General features: G+C 38.3%; 1 protein-coding gene across 3 annotated transcripts in view; it reads left to right on the top strand.

Annotated features, from left to right (window-relative positions):
• Tmtc2 (transmembrane O-mannosyltransferase targeting cadherins 2) overlaps positions 1–19,733 on the top strand; it is a 392,468-nt gene that overhangs the window by 200,088 nt on the left and 172,647 nt on the right. For all 3 annotated transcript variants that reach the window (XR_007590635.1, XM_050135588.1, XM_050135589.1), the window contains exon 4: positions 10,355–10,469. Coding sequence is in view for 2 of the 3 variants with exons in the window: in XM_050135588.1 (XP_049991545.1) it covers positions 10,355–10,469 (115 nt within the window). In the remaining variant the exon portion in view is untranslated. The remainder of the gene's footprint in view (positions 1–10,354; positions 10,470–19,733) is intronic.

Genomic DNA, 19,733 nt, shown 5'->3' with positions numbered 1-19,733 from the left:
GTGCTCCAGTGTGGGTCTCTGTCTCTATCTCCATCCATCACCAGATGAAGGTTCTATGGTGATATGGGAGATATTCGTCAGTATTGCTATAGGATAGGGTCATTTCAGGTTCCCTGTCCTCAGCTTCCCAAGGGACTAACTGGGGACATCGCCTTGGGCTCCTGGGAGCCATTCTAGTTTCAAGTCTCTTGCCAACCCTAAGGTGGCTCCCTTAACTAAGATATGTGCTTCCCTGCTCCCCTATCCAACCTTCCTTTATCCCAATCATCCAAACAGACACTTCTTAAATGGCAAAATTACACAGTTTCCATTTCCCAGAAATGTGCTGTTCTGATAATTCTTTCTGCTATTGTAAGGCACATAATCAATGTCAGTAATAATAATAGTCACCGTGGACACTGTGTGTCTTCTCTGCGGATGTCACAGGTATGCCCTTTAGTGACGAGATGTTAGGGTAGAAAGAAAGAGCTGCTTCCGAGGCTCACCCATCAATCAAGTTGGACTTTGACACCATAAGTCATTGTTGTTTCAATTTCCTGTTTTCCATTTCCCTCTTCTTCTTAACTCACCTAGGATGGCGAGGCAACTTACAGTCTCAGACATCCAGGGAGAAGTTTTTCTTTTTCCTTCTTCTCTACATTCTCTAGTGGCTCAGTGAATCAGTAGCACAGAACACATGGCCTGATGTATACAAGCTTTGGTAATTTCTAATATTGCAAATACTGCTTTTCTTTTCAAATAGTTCTTATAATTTCCATTGATGATTTGAGTCATGTTCTTTCTTACTTTAAGACTGAATGGTGTTGTCCATAGCTACATAATTACATTACTACAGTAATTAAAATGCTAATGTCCCCATTACACTGGCATATTGATTACTTATTTCATACAAACACACGTATTCTGCCGTTTTCTTACTGTTACGCACAATGATGTATTTAAAGTTTCCTTTGCTCTTGACAGTCTATTATTTCAAAGCGACATTATAGGAGTGTAAAGTCTCCCTGTCTTCGTTGCAGGATTGTGATTCTGAGACACTTTGGGGGAAGTTGATCCAGCTGTCCAAGCTCTTACTGAACCAATTTAGTGTGATATAGAGAGCCTCAGTCCGTATGCCATTCTAAGATATACTCACCATGAGTTTTGTTAACTTCTTTTGACAGCAATATTGACAACAAGGGTTTACCTAAACTTCTTGAGGAGAGATTTAATGCTTGGTTTCTCCCAAATTCCTCCCCTGTGACCAGTCATTATATTAGAAAAACATAAATATATTGACTGTTTTCTACTTAAAGTACTATTGCTGCTTAAAGAGAAACTTTTTCCAGGTGGTGGTAGTGCACACTTTTGATTCCTGCACTCAGGAGGTAGAAGCAGGTGGATCTCTGTGAGTTCGAGGCTAGGCTGGTCTACAAGAGCTAGTTCCAGGACATCTAGAACTGTTACACAGAGAAACCCTGTCTCGAAAAACCAAAACAAACATACAAACAACGAGAGAGAGAGAGAGAGAGAGAGAGAGAGAGAGAGAGAGAGAGAGAGAGAGAGAGAGAGAGAAACTTTTCATAGGCCACATTACTATTAGGAAGAAGGCAGGAAAAAAATGAAAGAGAAACCATTGAAAAATTCCATGAAAATGAGAAATTAATGAATGAGAGCAATTGCAGCTAAAACCTAGTTTCAAGTACCATGAACAGTTCTGGTCAGTTATCTTTGCTAGGGCTGGAAGGATGGCTCACGTTTAAAGTTTGAAATATGGTAAAATTTAGTGATGTTATTATAAAATCTTTAGGTGGTGCACTCAAAGTAAAACAGGATGGTATATGTGACTATCAAAAGGCTGTATTGCAGTACAAACACGGATGTCAAGTCTAACACAGTGTTATATCTTGAAAGACTGAAATTATCTGTACATTTTATTACTGTTTAAAACAAGTATATATTTAGTAGAAGTTCCATTTGCATAACCATAGAGTAACAAGGGTAAAACTGCTTTTTATACAGTAAAACCACTAGAAGTAAAATTTATAATTGCATCCAAACATATGGATTATATATTCTGGTATCAATGAATCATTTGACATCACCTCTATGCCTTTCATTTAATATTTGAAATAGAACTGTTTCCCCTGCCACTCAACATTATGCTGTTATTCGCAGTTAACCAAGGCATAATTACTTTCAGGAAAATAGTCTTGTGGGATGAAAGGAATTCTTCTGTCCCCAGAACCATATGAAGGGATGATTAGATGATGAGGGAACAGATTAGGAATACTGACCTCCTCCATTGTCTTTGCTGATATCAGGAATGAAAGATAACAAAACCACAATTCACATTTCCATCCGTCATGACGTTCACACGCTTCCGTTGCTGTTTCCCTTCTCATGGGAAGTTCCAGTTCCATTGCAATTGAGATTAGAAAGTTTAACATAATTAACCTTTTTGTTTGATGTTGATCTCTATTAAGTTACGGTCTGGATGATACTGTCTGCAGAACGAGTCTGAAGTCTAAGCCTTCTACAGAACCAGACAGGGCAGACGTGTCTATGAGTTTCCTAAAGCGTTTTGGTGTCACCTCAGGATGGCATATGTTGCCATTATTTTAAAGACAGATCAGATGTATATAAAATTTTGCTTGATAGTGATGTTTAATCTGCATAGAAACACTTTTTAATCAATATATTCAGCACAAGTTAATTCCTTGTTTTCTTTTGCATTTTTTTTCCTGGCATGGAGATACTGGAAAAATTCCAATTTCCAGTCCTTTTTTTGGAAAAAAAAATAGGCTTTTGATTCTACATAGCTTACTCAAAATTGGAGGAATCAAACTTTGAGATTTTTCCTTTAATATACTGAAGTATTTTAATTTTTGATGATTCTTACATATTAGTGTTTTATGTTGTATCAAAAATTATAGTTTGAATTCATAAAGTAAAAATAAATTTCATATTGGAGCAAGAGCCCTTGCTAAATTTGATTCTGTCTATTTCTCCAATGAGATGAAAATGCTCTTACAGCAACCCAAAGAGGCATGATTACTGTGTTATCAATAGCCTGAGGGTTGAATATTGAAAGACTAAATATTAATGCTAGGAGATTCATTCATCTTTTTAGTAATATTCAAACTAAAATCTATGCTAAGTTTTGAGATAACTATGATATTATTTTGGGAAGATAAATTATATAATTTATTCAAATTTTGACACTTTTATCAGAAGCTCACCTACTTGGATTGTTTTTGTGAAGCATCAGAGAAGGAAAACTGCAGTCATGTAAGCTGTAGTTTACCTGGGCCCCATGCTAGGACGCCTCACCCAGCCTTACTGAAGCAAGTGCAGCGAGAGGTGTTGCTGCCCATGGGAGGCCTGCCCCTTTCTGAAAGGAAGCAGAGGAGGAGTAGGTAGAGGACTCATGGAGAGGAGGAGAGGGCAACAGAAGGAGAGGAGGGTGGAGTTATCATTTATAAGCAGATGGTGGGGGACCTGTCCCAGGATGGGCAGCAGTGGTTTACCCAAGGCCTTGGCAGATCCCCTTGGTGGGTGGGAGACTACAGCAGGTGAGAGACAGACAGATATGCCATGCAGAGAGAGTTTGGGTATCGAGTTTATTTAGTGGGTTATGGAGGGAAAAGGGAAGGGGGAAGGGGATAATGGGGGGGGAAGAGACAGAGAAGGAGAGAGAGAGAGAGAGAGAGAGAGAGAGAGAGAGAGAGAGAGAGAGAGAGAGAGAGAGAGGAGAGAGAGAGAGAGAGAGAGAGAGAGAGAGAGTTCTCTTGCCTCAGAGGGTACTGTGAGGATCCTTGAGGTGTAAGAGAGAGTTCTGCTTCATTTCCTGAGTTTTTAACATTCTTACTCATTTTGAAAGTCACTTCACAGATCTCGTTTTTTCCTCTCAAGTGTTCCCAGCTTTATGTAGGAGTATCTAGTAGCCTTGTTGTAATATATTCAAGGTGGCTTAGTCCTTTGGAGTATGCCACAAAATAATTAGACAGCATTTATTTAATTCCCTGAACTGCAAGATCTATTCACATTGTCAATGGGAGAAGACACTAGCCTGTGCTGTGGGGTCCTTAATCACAACTCTTTGCTGACATATTCTGAGAATGTTCACATTTCAGGATATATCCAGAAAAATGTGAAATTTCAAGTTGTATTTCTGAAGAAATGAAAGAAAAAAAACAATTGAATTTACTGTTAAGTTTGCTTTGATCTGGAAGATGCATTATTGAATATATTATAAATAGGGGTACCAGGTATCTTACTTTTGCTATGCCTGAGTTCTTGTTGCCTCTAGTGTCTCTGACAGGATGATTCATTGAAATAATTTTATTTTGTATTCATGTTATCTTTTAGTTCCAAAATTATATACGTAAAAGAATTATGCTCACAGTAAGGGAAAATTATCTTAACTCTAAAAATTCAGATGATAAGTTTGAAATTAAAGCAGTTTTCTCCTGAATAAACTGGCTACTGTTTCTGTATCACAGATGTTTTCAGGGGTTTTAAGGATTAGAACACAGTCAAGTTCATCCCAATCCATAAGTGTCAACACCTGTAGTTTTCTCTTACAGTTTTTCATACTTCCTTTCAGCCTTGCCTTTGCTTCTTTTTGTTTGTTTGTTCTGAGACAGGAACCCTATGTAACCCTGACTGTCCTAGAACTCACTCTGTAGAACAAGCTGTCCTGGAACTGGCAAAGATCTACCTGTGTCTGCCTCAGAAGGGCCAGGATTAAAGGCGTGCATGACCACTCCCAGCATCTTTGTGTTCCTCCTTTGTTACCATAGCATGCCAAAGTAGAGCCTTGAGGTGGACGATACTGTCCACAAACTAGAGAAATTTAATATAAATTTTTACAATAATGTTTTTGTATAATAGGATTGGATAAGTATTTGAGAACTTGGTTGGGAAAGACTCAGGCATTACCTGTTAAAAATATTTTTAAAACTTTTGTTTAATTTAATTTTTTTCTTTATTGGACATCCCAACTACAGTTTCCCATCCAGCCCCTGCTCCTCCTCCTACTTTGTCCCTTGTTTCTCCTCCAGCCCATCCCCTACCTACTCCTCCCAACAGGTTAAGCTCTCCCATGGTGAGTCAACAAAGTCTGGCACATTAAGTTGGGGTTGGGGCAGGACCAAGCCCCACTCCCTGCATTAAAACTGAGCATGGCATCTCACCATAGGAATGGGCTCCAACAAGCTAACTCATGCACTGGGGATAGTTCCTGGTCCTACTGACAGGGGCCCCTTAGATAGTGCAAGCTTCACCACTGTCTTTTATATATGGGGGGCCTTGTTTGGTCCTATGGAGGCTTCATAGCTGTCGGTCTAGAGCTCATGTGTTTCCACGAGCTTGCTCATCTTTTCCCTCCTTCTCTTCATTTGAATTCCTGGGACTCAGCCTGGTGCTTGGTTGTAGACCTCAGCATTGATTCCACCAGTTACTGGATGAAGGCTCTGTGATGATAGTTGGGGTATTCACCATCTGATTACAAGGGAAGGCCAGTTCAGATTCCCTCTCTACTATTGCTGGGAGTCTTAACAGTGGTCATCCTTGAGAATCCTTGGGAATTTCCCTAGCACCAGGTTTCTCCCTAACCCCAAAGTGGCTCTCTCCATCAAGAACTCTCTCTCATTGCTCTCCCACTCCAACCCTCTCCCCCCTTGACCATCCTGTTCTCTCATGTTCTCATCCCCCATCCTTTGCAAATGTAACTTTGGAAACTTTTGGCATTTACTTTTATATTTGGCAAATATGACAGTACTATAGAGTTTCAATTTTTTCAAATATTATCATTAAGATAAATTTTAAGACTTACTTGGTAAATGACATTAAAATATTGATTGGAATTACATAGAATTCTTAATCTATATAGAATTGTCAGTTTTATTAATAAACATGACTTGTTTAATATGGTACAATTTTCCAAGTATTTAAAAAAACAGAATAAGATACATTGATTCATTCTCTACTTTTCTAATAGTGAGGTGAAATCGTAAGCAATTGAAAATTAATTTTTAAATATTCATCTTAAGCATTTTTCTTTAAACTGTAATACACTTTTGTATACTTCAGCTGAAATTTAAATGGTTGTTCAATTTAAGTATGATTTTTCTTTCACTTTTTATTTATCATTGAAACCTAAAAACTGAACATTTATCACGAAAATTATCACTACCTAGTTGACTATTTTTTTTTAGGTCATGTTCTCTGGGCAGCTTTATATTTTCGTAAATGAGCATGTTAATCTTTTTTTTTTTTTTACTATCATCTGTTGGTAACACTCTTGACAAAAATGTCAATCATATTTCTCTGTAAATGGGTGGGAATGCTGACATCAGTTTTTACACCAAAAATGTCTGCGATAATTTTATGCTTTCTTTTGGTAGCTCTTTACACATCTGTTTTGGCCTACATTGCAGAGCAGTGATCTAAGGGAGACAGGAATCTGAGAAGGAATTACGTTTGTCATTGAAGGCGATGACAGCCCCTGTGTCCTTAGGTCAGCCAGAGACAACTGGAGTAAAGGAAGCTGGTCCTGTTCTTGCAGTTTATAGAACATGATGTGGTCCTGAGCCTGGTATGTCTCAGGCTCTGTGCTGTGAGAAGATGCTTTGCTTCAGATGGCTGGACTGGAAGGGGCTCTAAGGAAGGATGTTTTCACCTGAGATTGGATGAGGGGATCATTTTAGTTTTTCTTAGTCTTTCATTTCGCAAGAAAGGGAGTTGTTTGGTATTTTGTGTACTGTACAGTAGTCTCTGGCTCTTTTTATTTGGACAGGTCTCTGAAGTGGTCTTGCTTTGTTTGATTCATCCCAGCCTCTGAGAATCTGTCTGAGGCTGGGAGTATGTGAGGCTATGTCAAGTAGGACCCACTGGGCTGCTCCTGAAGGTCCAAGGAGTTCTGGGTACCCTGTGTTTTGTCTTAACTTCCTTTCATCCCTTCTCTCTTTAGCACATAACATGGTTAAAATATTTCTAAATTATGTGACTAATTGGGTAGATTTATTTTTCCAGATACTGTAGGCAATGGCTTAGTCATGTAGATGGTAAGATTTCCACTTAGCCAAAGCAGCCCAGCATTGCCTCAACTAACTTGATGTTCATCTTTAACTTCCGGACTGTATCCTTCCTTTGAATAACCCACCCTCTCTTCTGTTCTCATCTTCCTGGGAACCGTCTTCATTTTGTCATTGGGTTTCTGCGGTGACTTTCTGAGTTATCTTTTTCTTAGTTTTCCTCTTTTGTTTGAGATGGGAGTCTCTTAAGACCTACACAGGCCTTGAACCCCCTTTGTAGCTGATGACAACCTTGAATTTCTGCTTCGTCTGCCCCCATCTTTTCCCTGCTAGGGCTACAGGTATATACTACCATGCCTGGTTTATGTAGTGGTAGGGATCTAACCTGGTGCTTCCTGCATCCTGGGCAAGGATGCTCGCAAACGACTCACATCTGTAGTCCCCTCTCTTGCTCCTGTTCTGCTTCAGTGCATGCCTGCCCTGCAGACATGGATAGTGCTCTTCTCAAAATCTAAACTGTCACATAACTCCTTCCCTGAAATCCTACCCTGACAATTTGAATAAAACGTACTCCAGAATTTTCTTTATTATGCCATGGCTTAATGACCCAATATGTGAAATCCTGTTCATCTCTGGGACTTCATCTTGTTTTCTCCGTATCCATCTACCTGACTGAACTATATGTAGTTGGACAATATCAAGTTTACTTGTTGCGCTGTTTTTCATATTAGAATCTCTAACCTTTCCAGGACGAGACTCCTAACACTTCAGTTCTTAGCATGCTCTAATTTCCCTACCTTTACTTTAGACTGCTATATTTTCTTTATTCTTTTATTATTTGTGTTGCTTACCACAATGTTAAATATAATACATTATATTTATTTGCTTGTATTTCTACATATATGTGTGCTCGTGATTTCTGTAGGGTCATAGAATGCCTCCAGTGCATGCATGATTGTCAGAGGACAACGTGCAAGAATGCATTCTCCTTTCCTACTGCATGGGTTCTGGGGATCAAACTCATATCATCAGACTTGGGAGCAAGCGCCTTTACCCACTGAGCCATCTTGCGGACCCTGCAATGGAATTTATTTATATTACTGTACTATTTAAACCCTACCTTCCTTACACATTCTACTGCTGTGGTGTGACATTGCTCTCATTGCTATGACAAACATTGGCGTAATTCTAGAGGTTAAATGGTCGCCTTCTAGTATTAGAGGTTTTAGCCCGTGGTGGACTGCTTCCATTGCTGCAAGCCTGAGGCAGGGCAGAAAATCCTAAGTGGAGCATGTGACAGAACTAAGGAGCCCACTTTATGTTGGACAGGAAGCTAAGAGACAGTGGAAGGGACCAGCGTCTCAATATTCCGTGAATCTTAACAACTTATGTTTTCTACAAGTTCCCTCCTCCCACACTCTGACCTTCTCCCTATAATCTATTCTCATTTTAAGTCTTTGGTTAGGACACAGCCCTCATCTCATTACCTCTGGATACTTTTACAGACATACTCAGAAGTGCTCCTTAGTAACATGTGGGCGTGCCTCAGTGCGATCAATATGACCATCGAGAGGAACTTGAAGAATTGTTTTCCATGCTTTTGGCCCGGTTCTCTTAATGCTGTTGAGAATTAACAAGTATCTGTTTACATTTGTGATTGCGTAAGTGAACATACAACCAAATTTGTAGACATTTATTCTGGATCTATTGCTAGTTCTGCCTGCTGTTGACCAGAGGGACACTTGTTAGCTACTGTTTAAATAAGACATAAGCACTTAATGAGAATTCCATTTATTTCTATGGAAATATATCTTAAAATATTTATATTTAGTATGTCCTGGCTGCTATTTTCTCTAGCATATTCATTTGGGGACGTGGGCTAATTGCTTTTCCATTGTGTAAATTAATATTTGCATGTGTTTTCAAGAGTAAATTTAGTGTAATCTATTTTATTAATCTGTTATTATGCAGAACTTTGAGAGGGATGAAGTAGCTTGACAACAAGACTGAGTAATAGCAATTTCTGCAGGGACATACTATATTAAATTGATATGAAGGCACTAGGTAAAAAAAAGTAGTGTTTTTGTCTATTAAATTTGAATATGACTTACTGTTTTTCTTCGTTCCTGTTTTCAAATTATTAGTTAACCTGATAATATTTCTAATGTTTTTAATTGAATGCTAACATTTTCTCTGAATGCACGATGCCCTGGAGGAGTTCACTGGGCATGAATCTTACTTTACTGCTAAAGGTGAACCTAGTAAGCAAATGTTAATTAGAGGATAGGGCAGGCTCAGGTTAATCAGCTTTGGATCGGAATTTCTGCTTCACAATTAACCCGGCACATCCTTTAGTGCTTCCGCGTCCGCAGGCAGACTCAGTGTCGGTTTCACATGTAGGGCTCTGTGGCGAGCGTTTATGAGACGGCATGTGTCAAGCGTGAAACATGTGCTACTATTTGTTGGGAGATAATTATGAGCTCAGTGTCTTCTTTTGGCCGTGGAAGCATTTGCAATGTGACATACCAGTTTTCTCTCTAGATAACGAGAGGACATGATACAAGTTATATATAGGAATCAAGGTTAACTGAGGGGTGCTAAGTTAGAGAAACACAGGGAAATTGGGCAGGGAAAGATTCTCCATATTTTTAATGCATGAAAATGGATACTTTAGACACCTTTGATTCTTCTGGCCTTGTCAGTAATAACTCAAATAGATATATCTAAGTTGTATAAGCCTTTTTGTCTCTGTTTTCTTGCTTATCAAAACATCTACTTTTAGAGTTAATACTCTATATTTATAACATATCTTGGGGTACTTAACTATGGTCAGAGGCATATTATTCTACTCATACCTTCTGTTCTCTGGCATCTGTCTGGTTTCCCTTTCTTGTGCATCTCACCTTTGAGTGTTCTATGACATTTATCAGTTCTTTCATAACTGAATGAAATTTTGGTTTATTTTAGGGTGAGTTCTTACTATTTCCAGTTCAATATGTATAAAATAATTTCAGACCACAAAGACCCGCTACAGAAACTTGAAAGAACATGGAGTCTTTGTAGGTGATCTTAAGATAACATCGTTTTTGGCACTGTGATGAACGATATGTGTGCATCAGCCTTGAGTCATAATGATAGCTTTAATTATTTTAGACTTTGAACATATTTGATCTCCTGGCTTGATGAAATGTTAAGGTATAAAGGAAATAAGTTTTCCATGTAAAATGTTTTATGAAGGATTTTTCACCCCATGTGGTACTTCCTGACGGACGGATATTATGTCACATATCATGGGATTGACACTCAGCCTGAATACTTCTTTTTCTCTTTGCCAGCATGGGGTAACCTTGGAAATGTTCTGAAGAGTCAGAGTAAAATTTCTGAAGCTGAAAGCGCCTACAGAAATGCTTTATACTACCGCAGCAACATGGCTGACATGCTGTATAATTTGTGAGTATGCCTGGCTTTCTCTGATTCGGTTCCTCCTTGAAACCTGCTGTGAGAGGGGCTAGTGAGTTAACTGATGGGAATGGAGATGTTGATCTGTTTTTCCTAAAATGACTTTTTCCCCCATTATGCATCTGAAATCAGTAGGCGAATGGCATTTATGATTTCCCTGTTTGAGGTCATGTCATCTGTATTCATGTATAGTAATATATGGTTAAATCTTTTTGAAATACTATGCCATATAACAAAAAGTCGGTATCGATGTTTTTCACTTAAAAATACGTGTTCTACTGAAACTGAGATGAATAAATACAGAATTTCAAAAATAGGTCTTTAATGTGGCATGTGTAAATGGCACATTGAATATTAAAGTACACATTTTTCCTTCACTGAAACTTTGATTATGTCAAAGTATATGTAGAATATATGTTCAACCAGGGAAATAGCAGAAACATTCTAGATGCTGGCTAGAGTTTCTTCTTTATCATCCAGCTTGTCCACGTCTTCAAATGAATATAGGAACATTTGTGTAATTTGAAATATCCGTCAGTATTAACTTTGAAAAAAAGTCTCAAGGACTAAATCAACTTTGCCTATTTAATAGAAGGCTTTAAGAAGCTTTGTGTGTTTGAGTTGGTAAATGAAAACTAAACCTGAATCCTTTCCTTTGTCGTTTACATCTGGGATATTTTTATATTTCATGGAAATCTAGCTTAAAGACAAGAGTGTCTAGTTTATTGACTCCTGTAGCTGATGTCCCCGATTTTCTCAGTCCTGCTAGGAAAGTCTATCAAGTCATGGCCTGCCCTTCTCCCAGGTCTCATCTGTCCTTTTGTCTGCATTCACTCTGGAAAGTTTTCTCTAACTGATTCACGAGACCATATGCTTTCGTGGATGAATTCTAGGCAGAGTGGGCAGGACTATGCGGCACCTGTGAAAGCCTTTTCAGAGTTGCTATGGATTCATAGCAGGCCAGTTCCTTATCAGAAAGCTACCACTCTCAGTCAAAATTTGTCACCTACTTTTTGTGCTTTTTGAGTCTTGTGTAATAAGGTATCAAAACTCAGACGCTTGAATTTTTGTATGCATCTGTGTTCGTGTTATCTAAATCTTTTTAGTGGTTTAGTCTAAAAGTATTGACACAACATGTTATTAAAGATAAAAATAAATGGAAAAGGAGGTAGGCATTTAAAGTAAACCATAGAAGCTCTGTAGAATGTTGTATTCTGGTGTTCACATTGACTTCACCATCCTAGACTTTAACATTGGAATACAAATCTGTTGCCCCCTGACACATGAGTGTCAGCAGGAGGGTTTTGTGTGGATTGCAAAAGTTTTAGAAAAAAGTTTGGGGCAGGTGGCTGAGTAATGTTATCAAATCACATCAGAGAGCTACACACACTCAAGGTTATGCTCTGCTTATGAAACGATGTTTTCAGTTTTCACTGCAGTATGTGCACAACTTTCTTTAGTTCTTTTATATGGCATCCCATGCAGCCTCTGAATGGATGAGACTTACAGGCAACCAAGGTCACACACGTAATGAACTGCCATTTGAACATCCACTCCTGTGAATCTGTGTCATTGCTCCATTTGCACGTTTAATTGACAGGTATAAAAATGAGGATGGCTCCCACAAAAACCCTTCAATATGCATATTTCGAGTCCAAAAAGAAATAATTCAAATCACCTCTACAGATAGAAATAAAATAGTTGGAATTAAATCTATTAGTGTATGGCTTTTATCACAGTTACTGACTTCCTTGGCCATTTGTCAAAACAGTGTGATTGAATTGGTGGTGGGATTGCATGTCTGTCCCAAGATTTGTTTTCAAAAATGCTTCAGAAAGCATTTGTGTATCTGTTCATAACTGCATCTGATATGATGTCTGTCCATGATTATAGACAACAGCCACAGAGTGTGAAGTTTAAGGCAGCTGCATCTTATTCTTAACAGTCACCAATAGCACGTAGCAGAGCATATAGTCAACTGTTTATTCATACTTGCAAGTCACTAAAGTTGCATGTTTCACAGAAGAAATTATTTTAAGCTAGTTTGGCAGATCAGTGTTTGCATGTTTGCTTTTCATTTGGAGTGTAGCATATTTTCAGAGACACACACAGCCCTTGGGCTATCGTTCAGTGATTCACAACATCACATCTCGTAAATAAGTAGTTGACTTTCAACCTTTTAACTGCACAACTCACTTGTTCCTGAAATATAATCACGTTTTTTTCTGAAAAATAGTTTATCTACTTTCATTGTTGGTATAGATTTGTCTTCTTTTAAACAGGTGATTCAGTGGAACATTGAACTTTTTCATTATTCATTCAGTTTCAGAAGGCAGATAATAAATTTAAGACAGTATAATCAATTTTTGATTATTTTTCCTAATGGAGAGATCATGTTTGAAGATAAATGAGATTTTGCCCTTGTTCTGTGTTGTTAGAATCCAAGTATCCAATCTGTGAAGCATGAAAAAGGGAAAAAAGAAAGCAGCTTTTAGATTCAAGGGAAGTAGAAAGAAAATATGAATGAACTAGAATTTGGAGAAGCACTAGGCATGAATATGGAAGGATCTGAAACTTCTGGCAAGGGGGATATTGGACAGAATGGAGAAAAATCTCACGTGCAGCCCCGAGAAACAGAAAGATATTATTATGAACAGATATCTGAATGCTTAAAATAACCCAATAGTAAACACATATACTCTCTTGGGAAATAGTAAACTACATATTTTTTTTTTAGAAGAAAGAACCAAATCAAGATGCTTTGCAAGTGGCTTCTTCCACATCCTCAAAGGAGACATAATTTCTCCATTAATTACCATTCTTGTTTTTAGGAAGCTAGGTTATACTAAAAGCAAAACTTGACAAAATTAAATACGCACATACGAAAGGACTATGTGCCAGCTCCTCCCTGAAATCACAATAAGCGCCAAACAAGAAAGAATAAATTAGAAACCACTACAGACAAATCATACTTATGAATACAAATACATGCATGTCTTGGAATTAATATAGTGGATATAGCAGCATATGAAAGATTAAAACACTGCAGGCAGGTAGGATTTAATCTGGGATTAATGGCAAGATGTTTAATATTGCAATTCAATTACTACAGTCTTTTTTTTTTTATTTATTAAAGATTTCTCTCTCTTCCCCACCGCCGCCTCCCCTTTCCTTTCCCCTTCAATTGAAGAATGGATGAAGAAAGTAAGGAATATATACATACTAGAGAACTACTCAGCAATAAAAAACAAGGACTTCTTGAAGTTTGCAGGCAAATGGATGGAAATAGAAAACAATTACTACAGTCTTAATTTAAAAAGTCAGCAGAAAAAAAATGTGATCTCTTGATATGTAAGAAGAGCATTTGATCAGCAGCTACCTCAAAAGTAAGACTTCTAAACAAATTAAGAACAGATTAATACTGTAACAAAAAATAAAGCATGCCTGTCAATTCCTGCCAAGTGTCACTGGAGAAGGAGAGCACAGTAATGGAGGGAGATGGCCAGTGAGTGCCTAAGCCGGAGACTGGCATCCAATGGTAGAGAATTCCTGATTACTCACAGGGTTTCCCAGAGTTGCTTCCTGTGTTTACATCAAGGGAATGGGAGAAGGATTCCCTTGTTAACTCACTGTGATACAATTAGAAAAGGCTGTGGATGAGCAATTCAGTTGGCCCTTGCTATTTCCCCAGAATAAGATGGCAATTATGGAGACTTGCTTTTCCCTAGCTCCAACATATATCTTCTATTTTGTTTTACTTGATAATCTCCGCACACAGTTAACACACACATGTGGTCTTGTAAAATCAGGGAAATAGTCATAGATCCTATTCAGTAACACAGCAAAGAACCTATTGTGTCTTTTTCTCTTCCTCCAGTGTAGACCTAATATTTCAGTAAGCATATAAGCATGTAGTTAGATATATTGTGTAGTTTTATATCTTAGACATTTTTTGTTCTAATTTGTACAGTTATTGTAATTCTAACTGTCCTCACAGAAAATAGATCTAATAAAAACCTACTTCTTGCATTGATTTGGCATAGTTTAGACATTTAAATAAGTGACTTCTGAAAGTAGGGCAGGCTGACATGCTTAATGATTGCATCACCCCAAAGTGCTCTCGAGACCATTTTACCATTCAGTCATCCATTATTGAGTTGCGGTTAAGATGTACAGTCTTCAAATATTTAGATAAGTCTATCTTGTCAAAATGACAGACACGGATTCAGACAAGAGAATTAATACATAATGACCCAGATGTTTGTCCAATGGCCAAGAAGTCAGAGTTGATTAAGTGGAAAAGATGGCCCTAAAAAGCATTCAGGTTAATTAAAAAAATGCATTATGAAAGCTTTTCTGTTTTATTTTCATGGCTTTATACATCAGATGATCATGGGTTGAAATCATAAATTGTGTATAACATGGACGCACACTTTGCAGAGTTCAGAGGTCTTCTGGTAGTTTCTGTGGGGGTCTGAGAGAGGGACATGGATGTGTCATGGATATGACGCTGCCTTAAGCATTAGTCCCAATAGACTTATGTACAATCAATAAATAAATCAATAAAAAATAAATTAGAGGTCCTTGTGTACCTGTGTTTTCATGGTTTTTTTTTTCCTCCTTGTACAGTCACAGGCAGTGGAGAGGATCAGCAGGTAAACAATTTGCATAGAGATTATTTGTTTATTTTGATAATGTATCTCTTACATTAGCATGCTGAAAACTAAAGTTTAACTTATAATATGGTCAATCTGAGGAGTCCTGGATGATAAAGTCTTAGCTTCAGGAGGCCTGGCCCTATAAAACCCTTTCCAGGAAGAACTGTGGTTACACTTTGGGTATTTTCATCTATAAATCCGCTGTTATGTTCTCACTGTCTTCTCTCCCATGTACTCATTAGCACTTCCACCCTGTTTGGACCTTACATTGGTCAGCTGAGTTGCAGCTCACGCCTGTGCATTTCAGAGCCATCTTTTTCTGCAGTTTGTTGCACATCTGTCCTGGGCTTCATCCTGGGTAGATTTTATGGTTTATCTGTTAGAGTGAAAGCTCCTTTCCTCATGCTTAAACCCCTAATTCTTGTAACACCTATTACAAACATCAATGGTTTTCACATGGTTTTGAGAAAGAGAGGCTGACTGTGAAGTTCTACCTTTTACTCATTGGTATGATCGTATCTGCAGACCCACCCAGCAAATACCAAGTGTTTGCAGAATAACAGCCATTGGGTTAGGAAGTAAGAATTAGCTCACAAGCAAAGTATAATTTCTGTCTTCAAGTAGCTTGAAGTCTGGATTTAAAATTATATGTTGGTGCTAGGGAGATGGTTCCCTTGCCAAACAATTATGTCAATCAGAGTTCAGTTCAAAGAACCCTCAGAGATGCAGGGCAGATGTGGCAGCTCTTTGATAATTCTGATCATGGAAGGCTGAGGTGTGGGGTCCCCCAAGCAATTAAGCTAGGGGAACTTGCTTTATTCGTGAATTCTTGATGGATAGAAACCCTGCCTTACAGAAGAGGTGGGAGAGCAACTGAAGATGATTTCTGACATCAACCTACATGCATAGATAGGTACATGGACCCACGCAGAGGAGAACATTTGTCCACACACACACACACACACACACACACGCACACACACACGAAAGCTATATATAAAATTCTAAGCTGGAAATGGTAGCATATGCCTGTAATTACATGTTGGCTTTGAACTCCTGATCCTCTCTGCCACCACCTGAGTGCTGGGATTCTAAGAATGCACCAACTATACCTAGAGAAAGGTCACTTGTTGAAACATGGCAGACAATGTCTTAATTCAGCTTAGAAGAAAAAAGGGGAACAAAGATGGGAATTGTGGTAGAAAGACAAAGGAAATGGTAGTAGAAGGGAAAAATGAGTTTTGATTGAGTAATTTTAGGTGTTTTCTTACTATCTTGTAAGCATTCCAAATTCATTTTTACATCTTTTATAAGGACATTTGGAGGTAGAGTGCATAGATTTTTGTGTCATAAATTATATACATGTGTGAATGAAAACTGACTTTCAGTGAAATATATTTGTATAACATACAAAAGGCTAAATACAAGGACTGGTAATGCACTGGAGACCAGCCTCAGCAGAGAAGTGGGTCTCGTATCTGGGATGTCTAGAAGGAGAAATGAATACACGAACCCAGGATTCTGATGCAAGCTGACAGGCTATCCGCTGCAGAGCAAGTTCTTCTCCTTCTCCTTCTTCCTCCTCCTCCTCCTTATTCTTTTTCTTCTCCTACTTGTTCTTCTTTCTTATTCTGCCTTGAGCTTCAAACCTCAGTCTTATATTGTAAATTTTGCACAAGCAAATTGGTTCTTTTTTCTTGCCACAGGTTAATCATTACCTGGGCAAAGCAGTTCACAAGAAGTATAAAGATTCTTTGAAATCCAGACATCATCATTTATTATGACAGTTCCCAGTTCCCGAGCCCCATGCCGGCCACTATATTCATAATTCTTAGCTGAGTTAATCATAAAACAACTTCTGAGACTTGTACCTTGGAGGCTACCTACTTGCAGTTTACAGAAGCATAGTTCAGTGGGTTTTACTCCATTGTCAGACCCTTCCCATTGTTGTTTCTCACAATTCCAATTTTGATTTATAAGGCCATCGGCAGTCAACCCCAAAAGTCTTAGGCTCCTCAGAAACTTTTTTTTTTTTTTATCATAGCCAAGTTCTTTTCTGTTTCAGTATAATTCTTTTGCCAAGTTTTATAATCAGGAAAAACCAATTTCTGCATTTTCCCCAAATTTCTCAAATGCTTTCTTTCATCAGTCACCCCCGCCCCATAACCTGCTTTAGAGCTTCAATGCCTGCCCACTTTATCAGATCAGAAAGACTCAAATTATCATACAGCAATCCATATTTTCAGAAGCTACTGGTGTGGACAGAGAAAAAGAACATGAAGAACAAGTACACTAGTAGAATTGCTACAACCAGAATCATCTGTAACATTGCCAAATGTGTATGCAGATGCCATAGAAGTGGTCCTCGGGGCACTTAGGGGTTTTCACTTTGGCTCTCAAGTAGCAGGATCATTTAGCTGCCAATGGGTTGCCTGAAGGGAGTTGCTTCTTGAATCTCAGGAACCACATGTGGAGGGGGCTATACTTGGCCATCTCTGGCCTTAATGGAACCGTAGATAAAACCAATATTTCAGCATCTTGATACAGGTTGTATAATTCTATGTTTCAGAATTAGAAGAAGGAAAAATTACCCACAGTATGGAATGTCAATACCTGGGTCTTGATTCTTCTACATAAAGTGTTCAGAGAAGACCATTTTGTACCAAGAAAGCCACGAGGCATCTCTGAGAATGATTTAATCTTCTGAGCTATCTATGGGCATAATGACTAAAGAACTTAGATGCACACTAAAACCTCCATGGCAGTTGGAGATGTAAATTATCTATATTTTCATTGTTAGTGAAGTCTTCGACACTCCTTTGGTGCTCCGCCTAGATTTTTAAACAGAGCTGCATCAAACAACATACTTTCCACTCGTTTGTTTTACATCTATGACAAGTGCACATGAGAGTTTCAGTGTCTGCACTGTCAGCCTTGCCTTCTCCAGCGCGCATCGAAACTGGAGTCTTTTAATATCTATGAGCCTGGAAAGAGAAAGACAGAGGCTAGGTCCTGCCCATGCCTATCCGTGTTATGTGGAACCTATTTCAGATGCAGCTATTGCAAAATAGCACCACGTGGGCTTGGCTGTCCTGTCGAGAAACAATCTCTTTCATATTCACTGTGTAGAAAAAAAGACATTAACCTAGATTCCACCGTGAAGCAAATTGAATGGAGGCATTTTTTTTTCCCCTGAAACATCATTGAAAGATCTTTAATTTTGAAGTCATTTCCCTCCACAGCTGTGGAGGTGAAACCAAGGAGGTGTATTAGAAGTGTATCAGAGAGTTCGTACAGCAGTTTACTGTGACACGCTGAACTACTGTGTCTTGTTCACTTTAAAGTGCACTGGACGCTGCCTACAGGGGCAAAAGCCTTCCTCTTGTTCTTCCTAAAATTATGTTCACGCGGAGGGTGCAGATGATGCACGGCAGAGTTTTAAGGAAATGCATTTCAGTTTTCTCCTAAGGAGGTTTTTGCCTAGTGAGAAGAAAGTGCCTTGCAGACTCTGCTCTTGAAGAAAAACGAACAGATGTAAATTGGTTATTTGTGTAGTCCCAATCAGTCGGCTGCAGAGTTTCAATTACTGAGGCTTAAGAATTATTTTCTAGACCCACCAGGAATTATGGTAATATTGTCTGACGCTTAATTTATTCTCTCTGTTATATAAGGTTTGGCTTACGTGATAGTAAAGTTGCTTAAAGTATAATTGAAGTTTGAGGGCATCTGGATATGTAGATGATAATGAATTTAAAACTAATGTTGTGTCATCTGCTACTTACTTCTTATGTATTTTATTTATGTAAAATAGTACATTATTTTCTGAGGCTGAATTATATTTCCTATCGCTTCTTTCAATTACTTGCTTCTAGATTACCCTTACTGAGATAAGGCTTCCTGGCTGAGGCTGATTCTACAGCAAAACTAACTCCTTGTACCATTTATCCCACTCATTTCCTCTTTTTAATTCTTTTTGTGCATTGCACTTATTGCTATGAAATATACAAGCTCCATGATGTAACTATAAATGTGTGAATTTAAAAGGAGTACAAATTCCTAGTTAATTTTCTAGAGTGTTAAAGAATGTACTTGGCGTGCATTCTAATAGTACAATATATGCTTAACATGTGAAAGATCCCAGGTTACATCTCCAGCATATCACGTAACACACACATGCACACAGGCACACACCCAAACACACACAGAACCCCAAACTATGAAAATGTGAACTCCAGATGGCATCATTTTGATATATTTGCAAACTTTCTAAAGCAGTGATTAACACACTGTGAGTGCTTTGTAATTTTTCCTAGAGGTGTGTATGTATGTGTGTGTGTGTATATATATATATATATATATATATATATATATGTACATATATAATATATATTCCTTTCGGTACATTTATTCTCCTCAAATATTCAAGTGTAAAAGATATGCCATAGACTGTCTGTATCCTCCTTCTTCTTTCCCTGACCCTAAAAGAATAGCAGCAGTTACTCAATGATGCCCTTTTGACTTCACACCTACGTCTCCTTAAACTCTCCATGTTCCACTTTGCCCCTTTGGTCCTTTAAGCTGGGATGACAAGTCATAG

This window comes from Alexandromys fortis, unplaced genomic scaffold (genome assembly GCF_014885135.2).
Source record: "Alexandromys fortis isolate MF-2015 unplaced genomic scaffold, M_Fortis_MF-2015_v1.1 scaffold_24, whole genome shotgun sequence".
Classification (NCBI taxonomy): Eukaryota; Metazoa; Chordata; class Mammalia; order Rodentia; family Cricetidae; genus Alexandromys; species Alexandromys fortis.
The sequence above is the reverse complement of the archived record's forward strand: the minus strand, read 5'-3'. Positions and strand labels throughout refer to the sequence as shown.